Raw genomic sequence first — 20,125 nt, 5'->3', positions numbered from 1 at the left:
TATTGAGCATGATGGATCCTTTAGAGAAAGTGTGATTACATGTGTTTCAAAGATGGTTAAGGATGAGGCAACCCAAGACATTATAATTAAAGAACTCAACATGTATCAAGAACAACAAGGGACATTTGGAAAGGAAATTGCCATGAGGCAGAGGAGAAACAAGAATTTTAATCCAAGTGAAGAACTGAACCTAATATGATTGCCGGAAATCATCTTCTTTTTTGTCTTCGTTGTTTAACTTTAACTTGTTGTGCAGCAAAGTGGTGGTTGAACCATGGCACAAGCATTCCCAATTTGAGGATATTGGCATCAAGGATTTTGAATTTGACATGTAGCTCCTCAGGTTGTGAGAGGAATTGGTTTGTATTTGAACAGGTAAAAGCTTAGAACTCACCATGACATGACATTTAGATTTGTTGATAGTTTAGCTGTTTATATGTTTGAGAAATAATTTCAGATTGGTATGATTGCTTGAGAATTGAGTTACCTGCTACTTATTGCCCCAAAACATTGACATTGCTACTCTAGTAATTTAAATTATCTATCTATAATTTGTATTCATAGGTCCATACAAAGAGGCGCAACAAGCTACTTCATGATAGGATGAGAGATCTTGTCTTTGTGAAATTTAACTCCAAACTATAAGAAACAAGAGAGGCAGCAAAGACAGGGATCCTTTAGAGAAGGAAGTAAATGATGTTGTGGCTGATAATGAGAATGAGTTCATTACTGGTATTGTACCTCTTTCTAATGAGCTTGCTGAACATGATCCACAAGATGGAGCATCACAGGGAGAAACATCACAGGCTCAAGGAAAAAGGAAGAGGCATGTGCGCCCTAAAAAGAAGAAAATCAGGAGTGTGCACTCTTTGATGAATGATGTTACAATGCAGCCCGGACCTTCATCATCTGACTCAGAAGATGGTGATGGCAATGGCGCTGGAGATGTTTCAGAGGGATCCTCTGATTCTGATAAGTCTCATGGTGTCTTTGAATCTGATTAGTGGAATGCAATATTCTAATCTACGAACTTGTTGTTCTTATTTTGTTAATTAATGGTCATGTTCCTGACTTCTTGTGATGAACTGTTTCTTATTTGTGTCAAGAACTCAAGTGGCATGTTTATTTGTTTACTATAAACCGTTAAATTTATAACTATGAAGTATGAACTCAAGTGCCCGGTATCTGTATGTTCTAGTATGAACTATGAAAGTATGATTGTATGAGTTAGGAACTATGAACTCTATGTATGAAGTATGAATTTGTGATGAACTTTGAATTGGTGATGAACTCTATGTGCAATGAAATAAGTGATATGTCAACTTTTAGCTCAAATTCTATCAAATTTTTGAATTTTTTCTCATATTTTACAAAACTGCTAAATGCTTTAACTGTAGCTATAGCCAGCTAAAGCTGCCCTTAGCTGTTTCAAGGCTCAACCGCTAAGAGCCTTAGCCAGCTATTTAAAACCTTGCTCAAGACATATATAGAAGATGACATGAAGGTTTTCCTATTGGCATAATTCCCTTCTATTTGCATTTGAGTATAGGAATGACATACTATTAAGAGGGATAAAACATCGATTTGTTTGCGCATTAAGAGGGATGACGTCACTAGCAGGCGAACAAAAGAATTGGGTACAGTTGCCACACAATAGGACCTTTCCTCTCCTATCATAAATGAAGCATAGGGTGGAGCGAAGCACAAGCAGTGAGCAGAGCGAGGTGGCATACATGATTGACATGGCTAAAATTTTAGCTCAGGTTTGTTAACTTGCTTGAAGCTTGGCTCAAGCTCAAAATGATAAAGATATTAGAGCATCTGATCAAGACATATATGATCTCCACAACTCATAACCGAACTACTCCTAGATAGATTGTGACCATTACTAGGAGTCAAAATTTAGCGCACCATCCATGCAAGTGCTGAGCGCCCCCATCGCAATGAGGTGAGGTGAGCAAGCAGTGCATGTTATCTAGTTCTCAACCACACACATTAATCAAGTGGTGAGGAGACACCACCTCTTTTAAAATTGTACCACTATCTTTGAACTAGCAAGGTAATACCGAAGTTCACATGCATACCTCCCACAAGGTGGACCTTTGAGAATTTTCTTTTAACTACTCTCCGTATGGGCCAAAAGCCCAAATACAATTCCAGCATAGTCAATGTCGCTAAAGAGGATGACTGGATGATAGCTAAAGAGGATGACTGGATGACAGGAGAATGTTGGCTCATGGTTTACAAAGGTAAGACGAGGAATCAAAGTACTCCCTCTCCCTTTGTTTTATATTATATAATGTTCTACCCTTTTTTATTATTAAACTTTTTTTAAGTTTTGACCATGTTTATAGAGAAAATGCCACAACATTTTCAACACATAACAAAGATAGTATAAAAAATATATTCAATGATATATTTAAATAGACTAATTTGATATTGTAGATATTGCTACGTTTTTCTATAAACATAGATGGACTTAAGTTTGACTTAGAAAAAAATCAAAACACCTTATAATATCATATTATCATATGAAGGGAGTATGTTGGTAACATGTCAGTGATTAAATTCAAGTTCAAGAATTAATATTATTTTCTTGATTAGAGTTTGAATTCATATTACTAACTTTCCTTTTAGCATGAATTTTGAAGATGAGTTTCCCGCTTTTTTTAAATAGGAGGTTCTAAAGTAAAACATCTACAGATGAATTTCACTATAAACTGGGAATGAAAATATTTTGGAAAAAATACAAATAGAAAAATCAATTAAAACTAATAAACCATTATATATTCAAAACTCTCGTGTGAAAATTGAAACCCTTCTCTAGGAAAATTATTTGTATTTAAAACTTTTGCTTGAAGAAAATCTCTCTAGTATGAATTCCTACTCGACTTGTAAACCCTATTCAAAATCTGTACTACTTTAAAAGGCTCTGGTGGTGGTGACGGTAAATCTACCACCCCAACTACTCCCATTATAAATTTTACAAATCACCCCTGAGCTTCTTTATATTAAAAACTAATAATCAATCTAAATGGATAGCGATCTATATAATCAAATCAAGGTGAATATTTTCCATAGCAGAACAATGGGTAGAACATTTCACAAAAAATGCATTTTATCCATAGCAAAGCACGTGTATTTAGCTAGTCTTTTCAAAAATCAAATAGATATATTCACTATTCAGCCATATCCACATGGGCCCAATGGGCCCATGAGCATGAGGCCGGGGCTCGGGGACGTTCTCGTGGGCCCAAGGCGATCTTCCATAGGAGAGGACATCCTCTCCTGAAGCGTGGTAACCCAATCCCTTCCCGGAGCTAGCGCCGCCGCCGGCCGGAGGAGGAGAAGAGAGAGAGAGAGGCCGAGGTTTTCCGGTGAGGAGGATGGGCGAGTTCGACGACTACTGGGCGCGGGCGTACAGGGGCGACTCCGGGGTGCCGCACTCCGACCCGCAGCGGCTGGTCACCACCTGGACCGGCGCCTTCGCCCTCGGCGCCGCCGCCTGCGTCCACCACCACGCCTCCGCCCTCGCCTCCAACATCAAGTCCCTCCCCCACTAGTAAGCTCTTCCAACTCCTCCATCCCCCGCTCCTCCCCCACCGACGTCTTGATTCATCTGAATTTTATCGTCTTCTTTCGATTGATTGCCATGTACTCCCTAGGTGGGTGCTACTGTGTGTGTGTAGATAGATAATTTCCCTTTGCGTGCTTGATACCCCTCGTGGATGCATCGTATTGGATCTAGGTGTTTGTCCAGTTAGGTATATTTGTACAGGGAATAGTAGATTTTTTATTTTTTTTGGTGGTATTCCTCATCCATAGCAAAACCTTCCATCCAAGACAAAAATTTCCCTGAAATTTCTTCTTCTCATCCAATGCATGAGTAATAAATAAATCCATTCAATCTTTATCTTGTAAACTACCTTCTATTCTGGCAACGTGTGTGTACTATCGTGTGCTATGGGAAGGTCACTATAAGTGGCATACATTATGGTTTGCTTTGCCTAGCCATTGCCACTAAATCGTTTTCCTGCCCTATTGTGGCTGTCAACTGTGTATTTCAATCTTTATTGGATGCAATATCACGTTTGCAAAAGGTTGGTTGTGATTGATGCAATTGTGTCTTAAAGTGAACTTTCTTAAAGGTTACATGGACAAGTATATAGTTTAATTTGGTGAAAGTTGTTCCCATGCATGTTCTTGCTATGTGACCTAATTTTGTGCTACCTAATGTAGTGCAATGGACCTAGGAAATCTGTCATTACTAGATGAAACATTGTGGCAGCACATATGCAACTATTTAGTTGACTTCAACCAAAAGGAATTTTAATCCAAATTTCAAGATGCTCAACATCAATCTAAGCAATTGATCAAATAATAGAAATTATGGACTTCTTTTAATTGCAAAAGCATATGCATTAGGAGCTAATATGTTTTTTAAGTGAATTATCTTTTTTTAAAAAAGGTTTTGGAGGTGAAAAACAACTACCGCTGTACATGTGATGCATAAATCATGCTGATATAGCTAGCAAATGAAAAATGAAAGTTTATTTAGATATATAATCATACATTATTCTTTTCTTAATAAATGATTAACCCAGATTACGTAACTTGCTTGGCATGCTAGTTGCTAGCAGATAACCGTTATTACAGATGCGTGCAAAGCGTAAAATTGGATCATGGGTATAAATATGGCAATCACATGAATGAGGTGACAAACAATGTTTTTCCCTGCTTCCTGTTTACCCCCATTATATTTCTTAATGTAAACACAACACAGGGAAAAGTTTCAGGAACCAAACAGTGCTAAAATCAAAATGCATGTAGTAAAATTACCCCAAGATAACAGCAATAGATGATTATGAAATATGGTAAGGAATAATGGAATATACTACATAGTTGAGCCTTATTGTTTTTTTTCCTCTGTTAAAAACTACTAAGAAAATTGTTCAACTCTTGTGTTTACAACTCAATAATATAAAATCTGGCACTTAAATTTTGGAGCTCCAACATATGAAATCAAATGCTTATGCTTTCTTGTTCTAGTTTCCAGGATGGGGCTCCATAATTATTGTTTGGTCGGTATAAATGTGCCATGCGTTTTTGTTCTGTTCGACCTCATTTTTTGTATGGAAAGAGATATACTACAGTAGATTGCCCTAATATAAATTCATTCTGAATTTGTTGGTTTCCATGCCTAAGGCTGTGTTCAGCAAAGCTTGTTGGGAACTAATCCCCTATGCACGCAAAACAGAGCAACTTATAGCGCATGATTAATTAAGTATTAGCTTTAAAAAAACTAAAAAAATGGATTAGTACGATTTTTTTAAGTAACTTTCATATAGATGTTTTTTTTTGCAAAAAACAATACCATTTAGCAGTGCGCATGGAAAACGAGGGGTATAAGCTGGAAAAGCTCTCTGCCGAATGAAGCCTAAGGGCCTGTTTGGGGGAGCTTCTAGCAGCTGCAGCTTCTCCTAGAATCTCCAGATGCCAGAAGCTCCCCCAAACAGTCCAACTTTTTACCCAGATTCTGAGAATCTGTAATTGTAGAATCTGCAAAATGAACTAGAAGCTTTCCCAGCTTCTCTAGATTCTCACCAGCTAGCTTCTCAGCAGCAGCTTCTCGGAATCTTAATCTCCCCCAAACAGGCCCTAAGTCTACCGCGCGTCTCTCTAACTGGTGGTGCTACTAGACGTGTTCCTGAAGACCAAAATAAGGGGCTCAACTCCATGATCATTCTAGTAAGCTGGAAAATATGGAAGCACTGTAATGAATGTGTATTCGAGGGGGCAAGCCCCAATGTTCAGGTTCTACTGTGGAAGAGAGCAGCCTGTGGTGCTGGGCTTGTTGCCTCTGCGCTTCGTGAGTTCCTTGTTCGGTCACTAGCAATAGGCACCTAGTCCATCCTTGTGGTGTTGGTTTGATCCTTTTTTTAGTTTTTAAGCGTGGCGTGATTGTTTTTGGATGTGTTCCTCTTCCTTTGTAACTTCTCTTAATGAGATGGCGTGCAATTCTTTTGTGTATTCAAGGAAAAAACAAATTCATTCTGAATTGAAGATGCACAGGAAAGGAAAGCAATTAAGTTAATGTGAATCAAGGAACACAATGCATTTGAATGAATTTAAGTATTGAGAGTATATGTATTGGAACCTCTTAATAATTACCAAATGTTTATTGGGTTCTGCTCAGCAGTGTTTTCTTTGACAAAAAGTTTGTTTTTTATACCCACAATATATAAATTATGAAGCTTCTGCAAAACTCTTTAGTATTGAGTAAGCTGTTGCGAACAGATAGAGCCTCAGCCATTATTAAATGCCCTGTGCTTATTTGATCCCGTGCATATATCAACATAAGGTGTTTGTGTTGGTGTGTGTTATATGTGATATTTTTACAAGTAAATATGATCTTCACTAGCTGAAATTCAGTTCAATCTACTGATTAAAGGGTCCATCTTTGGGATCAAATTTATGATTTCTTCCGGTTTGAACATTGTTTTTATAAACTCTTGTAGATGGTACTGTTTGGTCCTCCCACACTTTTAGTGATTTATGTCACAGTGTGACCTAACTGGCCAACCAATTACATCAGAATTGGAGGGCATTAGTCGCGTTCCTCCACCACCCCCATCAACAACCTTCACTGTTGTGAACTGAGTAACACTTGAATTATTACACATGTTTGTGACGTGCATAATCAAGTTGCCTGGTTAGTCATAGATTAGTTGTAAAGTTGGTCAAGCCACATGACTAGAGGGCTACGACTCGACCAAATAGCAAGTTGTGCGATTAGTCGTGATTAGTCATAGCAAATCATCAATTTACCATGCTAATTGGCACATTTTGTTTAGTACTTTAGTTTTATTTCTTGTTAACTCATTGTCTTGCTGGCTACTCAATAGTCCATAGTTTATACAACACATAGTGCTTAGTACAGTATAATAGTAGTAAAGGTGATAAGTGAATCCCCTGTTTTCACATGACCGAGTCGTCGTCGTGGACTAGTCGACCAAGTTGCCAAGTCAGTCCAGGGGTACCTTGACTCAACTTTATGACTTGACAGCAGGGTAACATGGGCATAACACTTCTGTAAATCCAATTGAGAAGTAGTGACATTACCAGGGTTGGCATTTCTTTGCTGGTATAACAATGTGAGGTGGATTGGCTCCGGGTAACATAGAGAAGAGTGCATCAGTCAAGCATTGCGGTGTGTAGCATTTTAACAGTAGCTAGCAGACGTTAGCCATAGCAGGCAATTATGATAACTTCATAGTTAAGATTAGCATGTCATGTTTCAAATTTGTGGGCCCAAGTGCATTGTCATAATGCCACTTAAAACAACTATTAAGTGAATAATTCAGATAGCATATTTCCTATTAAATTTCTGTATAGCTAAGGAATAACATTTTCCTTCTATTAGTCTACAAGTCGGTGAAATATCCACTATTTTTTGATGCGTCCACAGAGGTCACGAGGGTAATTTATATTCAGATGTTCACAATGTGTGAATAACTTTTTTCTTCCTGTGGTCTCTTACTCCCATGTTGTGGTTGGAGCCTGGCCATCTACCTTAGCTAGTGTGCCGGTCCAACCAATGTTTGGGAAGTTGGAATTGGTCAATTGACTAGTTGCACCTAGCTGGGAATTCAGGGCTGTGAGACGTGATTCGCATCTTAGCCGAAACTTGTTGACCTGGCCTGGCTGACTTGACAGTTCAAATCAGTTCACGTCAATGATGTCTTGGCCAAGGATGCATGAGGGGATATCTAGAATGTAGATTCACCTTTTTTAAGGAGGTACATATGTTCGTGGGTACTCCACTGTTAAGGTGGTCAATTAACTTGGCATTACTTGACCATTTTACACTAAAAAGTTAAAAATATGTCAATAAGTTAAATGACTTCTGTAATCTCTACATGACTCTAACATGGTTATTTATATACTTATTGGTCACATGATTTCAAACAAACTCCTACCATTTGTTTCTCATGTACTCCCTCCGTTCCATAATATAAGGCACAACTACTTTTTTTTATGTTCCATAATATAAGGCATGCATGCATGCATGCATACAATTAATTAGGACCTCTTCTCCATTAAATTATTGCTTTTTTAAGTCCTCCACTCTCAAGATCTCTAATTCTATTGGATGCATGCATTATATTTATTAGGGTGATCCAAACTATGAGATGATAATAATTATTTCTTGATCTTTGGGTTAAGGGTGGTTGTGCCTTATATTTTGGAACGGATGGAGTATAAAGCATTACTTGAGTCTGTTCAGGTTTGGGTTATAAGGCATAAGTATTCTATGAAACCTCACAAATTTTAGGCTGAAAATGCACGTGTGGCCATGGATTATGAACTAGAATGCTATTATTTTTCATGTTTTACATTGTTGAGCATCTTAATTTAGTATCATATATATTCACCAGTTGATTATTTTAGCATACTTTTTGGAACAGTTGTTTTTGTTTTTTCCCATGTGAGCATGCCAATCATATGTTAATCTATGGAAACCTGGCCATTGTGCATCCATATGTGCTCATATCACTCAGTTGATTCATTGTGCAATTCAAGTTGGATGACATATTTCCTGCCCATTGACTTATTTATATCAGCTGGCAAGACATGACAATGATGCTCGATCAAAAGCGCTGGAAGAAGATTCTTGAGAAGAAGCAACAGCAAGCTTAAGGTGAGTGCTCTCTTAAATTAGCTTCAATTGAAGAATGTCTGCTGTTCAGGTTTCTAAGTTCTCCTTTTACGTCTGTAATTTTTTAAGTACTGGCACTGATCAAATGATGACCATTGATGCCCATTTTCAACACTCCTGTAACTTCTTTTATACTCTCTTTTACTGGAAGTGTTGAAGCTGTAAACAAATTGCAACGGATAGACTTTTTCTATTTGGCATTTTCTTCCGTACCTTTACAACTTCACATATGTTTTCAATACAGAACTGGTTGATTTGTTTAACCTTCTCCCCTAATATTCTCGTAATGCAAGTGTTGGACGTCTTATCAGTTTTCTCAGGCAGCGTGTTTTTTTCAATGATATGCAACATAAGTCTACCCTTAATGTGTGTTCTCGCTATGCGTTTATGTGCCATAAGTGTTGTAAAGTTAGGGTTTGTTTTCTGCTATTAGCGCTCCCTTTATTTTGTTGTCTCCTGATTTCTGATTTGCGGTGATGTTGAAAACCAATTAAATGACGCGACATTCCACTTCTAGTAGTACTACCGGATGCATTGTTGGATTGTCCAAGTGTTTTTAGTCTTTTGCCACTGCGTTTGAAGAGCTTTTGGCTGGTTACCCGGAGCAGAGGTAAGACTGGTAGTACGTCAAAGACAATTTGGGCTAGACAAGATATTTTATGGAAATTGCTATACGTTTGAGTACGATCTTCCTACGATCAAACGGACGGCTAACGTGGACTTATGGAGCATGTCAGTCTTCTTGTCTCGTTCTGATGCAGAGAGAGAAGGGTGTTTCATCGTACAAACATCGTAGACAGAAGTTCGTATGTATAGCAGCACTCAGGATATTTTATGAGCGCCGATGGAAAAGGTGCATTTTAACTCCCACAACTATTACCCGAATATGATTTTACCCTTTAATTGTAAAATTGTATATATCATCTTCATCTTCATTAAGTATTAAAACCAGTGTAAAGTAATTACCTCGCCTGTTTTACAGGTGGTTTTAGCTGACGATCACAACTATTGGCCAAATATAATTTGTAATCTTTAGTCATAAAATTGTATATATCATCTTCATTAAGTATTAAAACCAATATAAAATAATTACATCGGCTAATTTAGAGGTGGTTTTAGCTGACATGACGTCTACGTGGTTGCCTAGTTATCAAATAAATAAATAAGATATGAGACACATATAACTGGCTATGTCTTTATCTTCTTCATCCACATCTCTCCCTTCTCTCCTGGACGCGCCATGGCCGGCCAGGGGCGAAGCTAGCATCAAAACAAGGGGGTGTGCTACCATTGAGAATCTAAAAAATTTAAGTACAATATTATATATTCTAGTCTTTTTAAGTGAGAAATTAGGAATTTGGGGGGTTCATGTGCACCCCCCCCCCCCAAAACACTATATAGCTTCACCACTGTGGGTGGCAGGCCCCCCCCCCCCCCCCCCACCCCAAAAGTAACCTCCAAGGTCAAAGCCTGGCATTCGTGGCAAGCCGTCAAGCGACCTCCAAGGTCAGAGGCTGGCATCCTCTTCCTTTTCGCCCCCATCCTGCTGAGCCTCATCGAGGTCCTGCACTGGCGGTGCTCTCATCGAGCTCCTGCTCTATCGCATGCCTTCTCATAGCCTATTATTGCACCAACACAAAAGAATCCATCATCCATGCACCCATAAAATGGCCAAATGGGCTGCCAACCAAGGCACGCCCTGACCAACTCGTTGTGTTATGCTGTGCTCGCCCACAGGTTGCACCTACGGCTCAGGCATGATCCAATAAGAATCGGGCCATACCATGTCATGCCGACCCGAAGGCACGATCAGCCCGCCGTGCTCATCCTTGAATAAGTTTACATTGCATCCCTCATCTCTTCAGGCCGTGCCTTGCATGGTTGGAATATGTATATTTACCTCCTCTCTTTGCGCTGTGTCTTATATGACTGAAACAAAATATATTTTGCCTCCCTTATCTCTTTGGACCTGCTGATCGGTGGGTCGTGTTGCAATGCCACATCAGTACCATATACTATAACGCCACATCAGAACCATATATTGTAATACAACGCAAGCATCACGTAAGACAAACCACATAGAGAGGTGAAATGAACCAGTTTGATAGTTGGGGTAGGCGATATATCTGGTTTTGTGGTTGAGTGATGGCGAAGCATATTCTGCCAATAGTTGAGAGAGTAAATATTGACTTCTTGTTTCTGCCGATGATAGATGCACATGCAATTGCGCCCTCCTAGCCCAAATGAGTAAATTCAGCCCTCTTCGGCATCTTGTGAATAGTTGGACTAAGAAGCCTAACATCCCAAATGGGCCTTTGCATATGCCAAAGACGGCGGACGAGCGCGTGGCTGATCGTTGGCACGCCCACGCTCGTGATGATCTGTGTCTAAAGCAGATGCAATTGCAGCTGCGAGAGACCGGCGGATCCGTTGCAGTTCCCATGACCACCTTGTGACCTCAGCTGGCTACCATTGCATGGATTCACTTCGCCCATCATAGGGATTCATCCATTCATTTAGTAGTACTTAGTTTTAGGCATTAAAATGAATACCAAAGGTTTTTCTTTTTAAAGATTTCGTAGTAACACATGGGCAAATTAACTACTTTCTCCATTCCAAAATATAAAAATTTCTACATTATTTAGCAAATACTAATGTTAGGTCAAAAAGTCATTCAGTTGTCAATTTTTAAATTTTGAATTGCTTCGATCAATTGCCTTTGCAAGCATCTGATTGGTTGTAGAATCATTGAAATGATAAGAGTCATGGATATCAGTGCAGTAATGTTTATATTGTGGTACATAATTTGTATTCTAGAAATCATTATATTATATTTTAAAACAGAAAGTAGTATTTATGACATTAAAATGAAATAAATTAAAGCATAGATATCATAATTTCGTTTCACTGTGAAGTTTGAAACTTGGAATGAACAAAATTATATAATATCCTAATGTGGTCAAATCGAATGTGATCAGAATATGTTGGAATTAATAGATTGGTCTTAGCTCATTTGTAGTTTAATTCAATCATAGAAGCCCACATCATGAAAAGGCATGCACGAGGACGTACATTCATTCTAGAAGAGATATCTCCTTAAAAGGGAGAGTGCTCTCGTAACCACTTGAGGTATGTGTGATGGAGAGAACTAGAGAAATACGTGCGCCCTTGCTCGCCTCACATGACAGGGCTGCGCGTGAATGGTCCACCAAATTGGTTCCTCATCCTTGCGTGGACGTGGCTTCCTTTTGCTGTAAAATTCGGTGTTTGTTTTTGGAAACGCACCAAATAAAACGATGCATGGAGCGGCGTGGAGTCCAGATAAGTTACACGCGGATTATTCGGTTCGGTTACATGTTTTGGAGATCATGTAGACACCCTGATCACACGTCCTGTTATATGTACATAAACCGAGCCACCGCCTCCTCGCAATATACGCGAAAACCAATCTAGGGTTTGTCTCCTTCTCTGTATTATGTCATCGCTCGTAGTCTACTCTGTTCCTCTTGCCGATGTGTACCTGTGATCAGGAGAGGAGGTCTCCCGAACCATCGCCCTTGACGTCCTGCCCTGGAAGAAGGTACCAATAAGGTTCTTGGTAAGCGCTTTGCGTGATCGCTGATTGGTCTACTACAACGGCTTGTCTTCCTCTATGCTCGAGGGCTGCGTGCTGACGATAACGTCCAGTACTGAGCGTTGTTCTTGGGGTGTGCGCTGCTCCTCGTCAACCTGATCCATAGTAAAATCTGAACCCCTGATACACATTCACCATGTTTCGTTTATTTGATCTTGTTAACAGTGAAATTTGGTAAGCCCCGAAGACATCATCGGCCTAGTCATGTTAACAGTGAAATTTGGTAAGCCCCGAAGTCATTATTGGCCTAGAGTCAGTATCAGCTTCAGAGTTTTGGAATCGGCCGATGAGAATTATCAAGTCGCCAATAGTCGCATTCTTTCTATATTCGGTTAAGGAAATTAATCAATTAAAGGAAGCTTATCTAGAAGTGACTGAGTTAAAGGAGGATGCGGCGTGACAGTTTATCTATTAATTAGGAAGAGTCTGTTTGTTTCCTTTTATCTTTAGGAAAATGTGTTTAGTGCCCCATAAGGACTTTATGTTTTCCCTTTTTATCTTTAGGTAAGTTTCTTTCTTGTCCAAGAAGGACTAGTATCTACCCATGGGTATAAATATGTACACCTGGGTCATTGTAAACTATCTCCACAGATCAATAAACTTCGGCGCATCGCCACCCCTTTTACTTTTCTACTTTTTCGACGAGTTTATACTTGTCATGGTTGTTTGCATCGGTAGGACTAGGGCTTCGACACTCTGATCTTGTTAATGTAAGCACCTATCTATCATATATATCTTAGTTAATCTAGTTGTTTGGTAGTTCTATTTACATGTATCGACTAAGTTTCGGTTTAGGGTTTATGCCGGTATCGGCTAAAACGCTTTACTAGATTAGATTGGCTAAGTTATCTGTTGGCATTTCTTAACGACATTACTAGAAACATAATGCCCAGCAATGGCGCAGAAATACTTCTGGTATATTATGGTTACAGAGTTCATCCGCAAGCGCACGGATATACCATTGTAGCATTTCACCCGAGAGTATTCCAAGGGTATCGTATTTATTTTATCCCGTGGGAAGATCACGTAGAGAGAACTTAACTAATAATTTATATATTACTTGTGATAATCATATTCTAAGAAGGGGTTAAGATAATCCAAGGGTAGAGTGACACACAAGCATTTCTACTTATCCTCATAATAATTTATCTAAGCTAGGTGGAAAGAAAAGAGAAAGGAAATCTATTCCTATACTTCTAATATACATAGTATACATACATTCTAGTTAACTGATATACTAGTTAATACCCTCTATCCGATGCCCTCCTAGTACTTCGAGAAGCCACCCCTGACTACCGAGTTCCTTACAACAGCCCGTCATGACCATCTAACCAGGGCTAAATACGGAGGAATACCCTCCCCAGGAAATTAACTTAGGATTATATATAGGCGCGGAGGAATACCCGTACTGAGCTGCCACCATCAGCGGCCCACCTCTCATCCGCAATATATAACCCCAAATAATGATATCCCGTAATCTAGACACCACGTCTAAACTACCTGATACTACTCTAATATCATCGTCATGACATAGAGTAATTGCATAAGCAAACACTATACCTGCACCAAAGCATCTCCCAGATAAGCTAGCCGTACATTCAGTATAATAAGAACATAATGTAAAGTAGGTATTCATATACTCGAAAAGTATTTCAATACCATAAATGTATATAGAAGAGTATTCTAATAAAAGTACAAAGCTTACAAAAGAGGAATGGAAAGCTGCTAGAGCCATATCCGAACTCTTCCGAAGACTTCCGGACTCCTGATTCCTATTCTAATTCTATTCCACCAACTAGATACTACTAAACTAAACTTGAGAGAGATGAGAGAGCTCTTACTTGAGGTGTGTGAGTGAAGTGAGAAGGTGAAGTCCTTTTATAGGCAGGTATGACGGTTGTAACTGCTGCGAAATGTCTGAAGTACCCCGCAACTTTATTTTTCAACATCATGCTCATGCTTGATGGAGCATAACTTTATTTTTTTTTCATAACCATGCCTTTCCCTCCTCTCTTTTTTTTTCAAAAAGATTTTTTTTCTTTTTAGGAGAAGAAAGCACATGAAAGCATGGATAATTTATTTTAGTGGAAAAATGCAAATGGAATGGAATATTGCTTCGCTCCCAGTGTAGGAGTTTAGCATGTGCATATATGTGGGTGTATGATCTTGATCATAGAGCTTGAGAAGTATCTACACAAGTCACAAGAATTTGACAAAGTTCAATGGAATGGCAAGCAACCAAAATGTATATGTTTTAATCATGATAGCACATTTTTTTTGGGCTCTGGTAGGAATTTATATCAAATGAGGAACTTTCAATTTATCATTTTGAAAAAAAAAACATCCGGAATTCAAGTCAAACTAGTATTAGGATCATAACTACTCATATTTACTATCTCATATCTCGCAACAACCTAGACTTAGATCAGCAAGTGCAGCCTATTTACCTCCGGTTCCCGGATAATTAGTGGCTACTTATATTTAATCCTTGAGAGAGTATTTACCAAGAACCCATATATCAGAGATATAAAACAGAGCAACTATTCATCATTTCAACAAAGAGAACTAGCTTGTCTTACCTAGCATGACTCAAACCTATCCTATATTTTTGGTATTTTCTATTTTGCAAATTTTTATGTTGTTTTCAAGTTTTATAAGATGCAATTGGAAAGCAAATATGCAGTTGGAAAGGGAAATATGCAATGTGATACAAGTTACCTCAGTGGGGGGAGAGGTATCTCCCCCCAAGCTTGGCTTTCGCTCAGGGTCCTTAATAAGGATTGAACCCCTGAAATCGAAAGTACGCCTGAAGGTCATCATGCTGTTGCTGCATCATGTTATTGATGTGAGCATCAGCAGATTGTTGCCATTTCTTGCGTTTGAGCTATGTGTTCCGTGAGGTTGTACTGGATCTCCCCCGTCTGCACATTAAGGGTGTCCATTCTCCAAGTAATTTCACCCAAGTCCCAACGAGAGGAACTTGAGCGCCATTCATTTGGAGATGGAGGCACACCACTTGATTTGGGAGGTTGATTGTCCCCCTAGTGGATGTCATAAGGCGTATGCCACCGGTCCTCACTGGCGCTTGCCCAGGTTGAGACTCCAATGCTATGGCGTGGAGCTTGGGTCCATCCAGGTGCATCCCTAGTTGGTGCCCAACCTACCTCATACATCTGCACGGGTGTCGAGGATGATGAACTTCCTTGTTCGTTCCTTGTCATGTTGTGCGTCTCCTTGTATGTTCCACCTGCACGAGATTCTTCTATGGTCTACAGGGGAATGGTTAGTTCATGGCAGTTGTACAAATGATACCCCGCATTTGGCAACGGGATTTCATTTGTACAACTGGGGAAAAGGTATATCAAAGATCCATCTACTCCATGTTTCAAAATATGCCCTTGCACTAGATAAGCCTCATCAATAAGCGGACGAGCGGCTGAGATAAAAGCAATTTGGTCACTAACGACCCCTAGCCCTTTTGCTATCCGACTAATCAGAGAAGTGCATTCAACAGGAGCAGAGAACTTTATACTTTCTAACCATTGCCTTATCATACATTTCACAGGAGAAATTTTGATCTTTCTAACCATGGCAAACATGATAATTAATTCATCTCCCCTAATGGGTCTCAGATCACTTCTAGGAAACAAAGTCATAGCAATCCATTTGTGCATGAGCCTAAGTGTAGGATTATGGATATCATTTGCTCTAGGTTTCTTGCAAATTGGAGCACCAGAAATATCTTCCCAAAACCTATTTTTCTCGAATCCATAAATTCCTTTCTGGAGATCGATTTTACAGTAATCGTGAAAACCAAGAAGTGTACTCAAGCCTTTCCATGTGAGCATGAACTCCTTACGGAAAAAGCGAAAAGAAATACCATCTTCCATTTCTTTCAAGGTGCACAGAAATTGCAAAGTAAGCAAACGAGAACCGGGCTCATCTACCACAACAAATCTCTGCCAACCAACAGCTTTCCAAATAGAACGAAATTCAACATCCATACCTATCTTTTTTAGCAACTCCGGTGAGTGTTCTCGCGTATGAGCATACTCCCAATCGCTCAGCATGTAGTAGGCTTGTCTCTCCCGATCACTGACAAGGTCAAGGTCAGCGTCGCTCAGGAGTTGTCGCGGAACGTCAGCGTCTTCCATCGAGACATTAGCTGATGAGCGAGTGCTAGACTCGTCACGACGACTTGATGGAGAGCCCGACCCCTTGAACAGATGAGACAGTCGCCTCCTCATAATGCACAATGGAGCAAGAACGGGCTAACTCGGCGGGGGTTAGAAATGATAAGAGTTTCACCCGCCGGTTAGTTTCACCAAAGCAACTTGTATATATGCAACTAAATGATTTGAACTTGAGGAAAACTATCAAAGCTTGAAAGAACTTGAGAGCAAACTTTGGAGAGGGAATGAAAATGTGTTGAAATGGGGTGGAATTCCCTCTCTCGGCCGGCTGGCTTTTATAGGGTACCCACAACAGTCAGAAATGACATGTCGGACCCACTAGCCATTACCCTACCAAAAATAGCATGTAATTGTTGCCTAGCCGGTTCGGCTGAACCAGTGGGTTCGGCCGAACGCCTGGTGGGCCCAACCGGCCCCACTTTCGGCCGTTGGAATCCAACGGTTAGTGCGGTCGTGGCACAGTGAATTTTCGTTGAAAAATTTATTTTAGTTTGCTTTGAAAATTTTCATTTGAAGAACTTCCTCAAAATTCAAAAACCCTAAATGCAATTTTGAAATTCAAACATGTGGTGATGCAAAAATTCAAATTTTGAAAACAAATATGCGGATACATACCAATTTACCTGTTGGTGAAGGTCGCGTCATTTAAAGTCCGACATGCAAGACCGCACCTCCTTTCGATTCAGTTCATGGATTTTCCACCCGTCTCAGGAGGTGATGGAGCGGGCGTCTTTGGCTTCTCCTTCCACACCTTCTTTGATTTTACCGGCTTCTTCTGAGCCGGCTGCTCAAACTTCTTGGCCGGTACAGGTGATTTTACCGGCTTCCTCCAATAACGGTTCCTGGGCATTGTTGTTTCCTTCTCCAGGAAGTTCTGCATAAACCTTACCAGGCTATCCGTCTTGGGTGGCTCCATTTTGACCTCTTGAATGTTCTGCGGGTTTGGCCCGTACTTGATTCTGACCATGGAGCATTGTTCCGTCCTCGGTTGAAACTCAAACTTTTCCTCCTTCCCGTTAATATGGAAACATATACTCCCAGTTTCCACATCAATGTTGGCTCCTACGGTGCTAAGGAACGGACGCCCCAGGATGAGCGGCGTCTCCTTCCTCGTGTCCATGTCTAGCACCACAAAGTCAACCGGGATGAAGAAATCCCGTATCTTAACTGGCACATCCTCCGCTATCCCTGCTTGGTAACAGACTGATGAGTCAGCCATTTGGAGGCGCATCGGCGTTGGTGCCAACACCGTGAAGTTGAGTCTGTCGAAGACGTCCTTTGGCATGACGCTGACGCTGGCTCCAATGTCGCACAAGGCCTGGACGAATTGTTGTGCCCCGATCGAGCAGGTGATCATGGGACACTCCGAATCTTTCTTCTTCTCCGGGAGCTTGTGGAGTATGACGTTGCTGCAGTGTTCCGTCAGCTTGACCACCTCCGTTGTTGGGAGCGGTCTCTTGTTGTGGAGTATGTCCTTGAGATAACGGGTGTATATTGGCACTTGCATTGCATCCAACAACAGCACGTTGATGTGAATCCTCTGGATCACTTCAACAAAACGAGTGAATTGCTCATCCACTGACGGTTTCCTACTCCATTGAGGAAATGGCAGCAACCGCGTGTCGCAGTACTCCTGCGGCACCGTCTTTTCTGGCTGAATCTCCTTGTCAGCCGAGTCATTAGATGGCGTTTCTTTTGACATCCCATTAGTTCCTGCAGGGTTAGGATACGGCGGATCACGAGTGGACTTACCTCCCCTTGTCGTGATCGCCTTAACATTTTCAATGGAGGAGTCGGGTTGCCCCGGAATCCTCCCAGTTTCATTTGCAGGGACTAAAGATGCTAACTGAGCTAACTGGGTTTCTATCATCTTATTAAAGCTCAGCTGGTTTTGAAATGTGGAAGCAAAGCCATCTAGCTTGACATTTATGTTCTCTAAGATCTTATCATTGGCAGTAAGCTTTTTGCTTAGCGCATCAGTGGCTTTAGCTTGCGCAAAAACAAGATCTTTCAAGGAGGGTTGGTTAGAGAAGTTACCGTTATTATTTCCTCCTTGATAATATGGGCGTGGTTGGTTCCACCCCTGAACTCCTTGTGGACGATAACCATTGTTGTTGTTGCCCATGTACATCGCCTCCTCACGGGTTTCCAGGCAGTCGTTCCCAGAATGACCCGTGCCACCGCAGACTTCACACGTGATGTGTGAGTCTAAGGCCTTGACGGTGCCTTGTGGCTGTTTCTCATGGTCGTCCAATCGTTTCATGAGGAGGTCCAGCTTGGCAGCAAGTAACTCCATCTCCTTGACGGTGTGCATGCCTCGCTGACGGGTCTGGAGTCGTTCCTCGCTCCAACCCATATTGGAGACCATCTTCTCTATGAGTTCAACGGCTCCTTGAACCGTTTTAGAGAAGAAGGCTCCTCCAGCTGCCGCGTCTAGGTGATCGCGGGACATTGGGGTGAGCCCATTGTAAAAGTTCTGCAGGATCAGCCAGTCGTCCATCCCATGATGAGGACAGGCGGCCACGTACTCCTGTAGTAGTTCCCATGCTTCCGGAATGGACTCGTCCCTTGTCTGCTGGAAACTGGAAATTCGTCCACGAAGGGCGTCGGTTTTGCCCATCGGGAAGAACTTTGAGAATAATATCATCGTCATGACATAGAGTAATTACATAAGCAAACACTATACCCGCACCAAAGCATCTCCCAGATAAGCTAGCCGTATATTCAGTATAACAAGAACATAATATAAAGTAGGTACTCATATACTCGGAAAGTATTTCAATACCATAAATGTATATAGAAGAGTATTCTAATAAAAGTACAAAGCTTACAAAAGAGGAAAGGAAAGCTGCTAGAACCATACCTGAACTCTTCCGAAGACTTCCGGACTCCTGATTCCTATTCTAATTCTATTCCACCAACTAGATACTACTAAACTAAACTTGAGAGAGATGAGAGAGCTCTTGCTTGAGGTGTGTGAGTGAAGTGAGAAGGTGAAGTCCTTTTATAGGTAGGTATGACGGTTGTAACTGCTGCGAAATGTCTGAAGTACACCGCAACCGCCATCAGGAGAGGATCTGGAGCGCCCCTGCCAAACCCCACATCCAATGGTGGAGAGGGAGGTTTGGCCGAACCTCCTAGTTCGGCCGAACCAGGGGCCGGCCCAACCTGGCCCAAAATCGGCAGGTGGCCTCCTCTGTTATTCTCCTCCGTAGACTTGTGAATTTTGGCCTATTGTGTCGTGTCAATTCTGAGTTCTTGGCCCATTCATACATAAGTCTATTTCTCAACATCGTCCGATTGATTTATCATTTGTGTTGATGTCGATTCTCCTCCACTTTATGGTCATTCTCTGCAAAAGGTTAGTAAACCTAATACTAGTGGAATATTATTGTTCTAACATATTTATGCATGCAAGCATCACTAGTTCTCTCCTATTTTGGTAATATTGACGGTCGAAACTGATTGATAATGACCGTCAACATTATCCACCACCCTGAAAATCAGTCAAGGGATTGATTGTCTAGATATTATGTTTCTTTTCATACTTAATGTTGCATTAGTTATATTTGATCTACT

The 20,125-nt window shown here is 40.7% G+C and overlaps 1 protein-coding gene and 1 non-coding gene across 2 annotated transcripts; both read left to right on the top strand.

Moving 5' to 3' along the window:
* Nucleotides 1–3,233: 3,233 nt before the first annotated feature.
* LOC127769003 (uncharacterized) lies at nucleotides 3,234–8,982 on the top strand. The gene is made up of 2 exons (XM_052294681.1): nucleotides 3,234–3,562; nucleotides 8,625–8,982. Exons 1-2 carry the CDS (start codon nucleotides 3,387–3,389, stop codon nucleotides 8,698–8,700), a joined length of 252 nt encoding a protein of 83 aa, XP_052150641.1. The 5' UTR covers nucleotides 3,234–3,386; the 3' UTR covers nucleotides 8,701–8,982.
* Nucleotides 8,983–19,044: 10,062 nt separating this feature from the next.
* Nucleotides 19,045–19,151, top strand: LOC127769158 (small nucleolar RNA R71). Its single transcript, XR_008016724.1, has one exon. It is a non-coding gene; the product is annotated as a small nucleolar RNA R71 (small nucleolar RNA).
* Nucleotides 19,152–20,125: the final 974 nt, after the last annotated feature.

The sequence above is a fragment of the Oryza glaberrima genome, chromosome 3 (assembly GCF_000147395.1).
Source record: "Oryza glaberrima chromosome 3, OglaRS2, whole genome shotgun sequence".
Taxonomy (NCBI): domain Eukaryota; kingdom Viridiplantae; phylum Streptophyta; class Magnoliopsida; order Poales; family Poaceae; genus Oryza; species Oryza glaberrima.
Note: the sequence above shows the minus strand (reverse complement) of the source record. Positions and strands in the feature narration are given on the sequence as shown.

Excerpts from the sequence above, each read along its gene's own strand:
- LOC127769003 (XM_052294681.1), top strand. The coding sequence starts at position 3,387 with ATGGGCGAGTTCGACGACTACTGGGCGCGGGCGTACAGGGGCGACTCC. Across the intron at positions 3,563-8,624 it reads ATCAAGTCCCTCCCCCACTA|CTGGCAAGACATGACAATGA; the intron begins GTAAGCTCTTCC and ends TATTTATATCAG.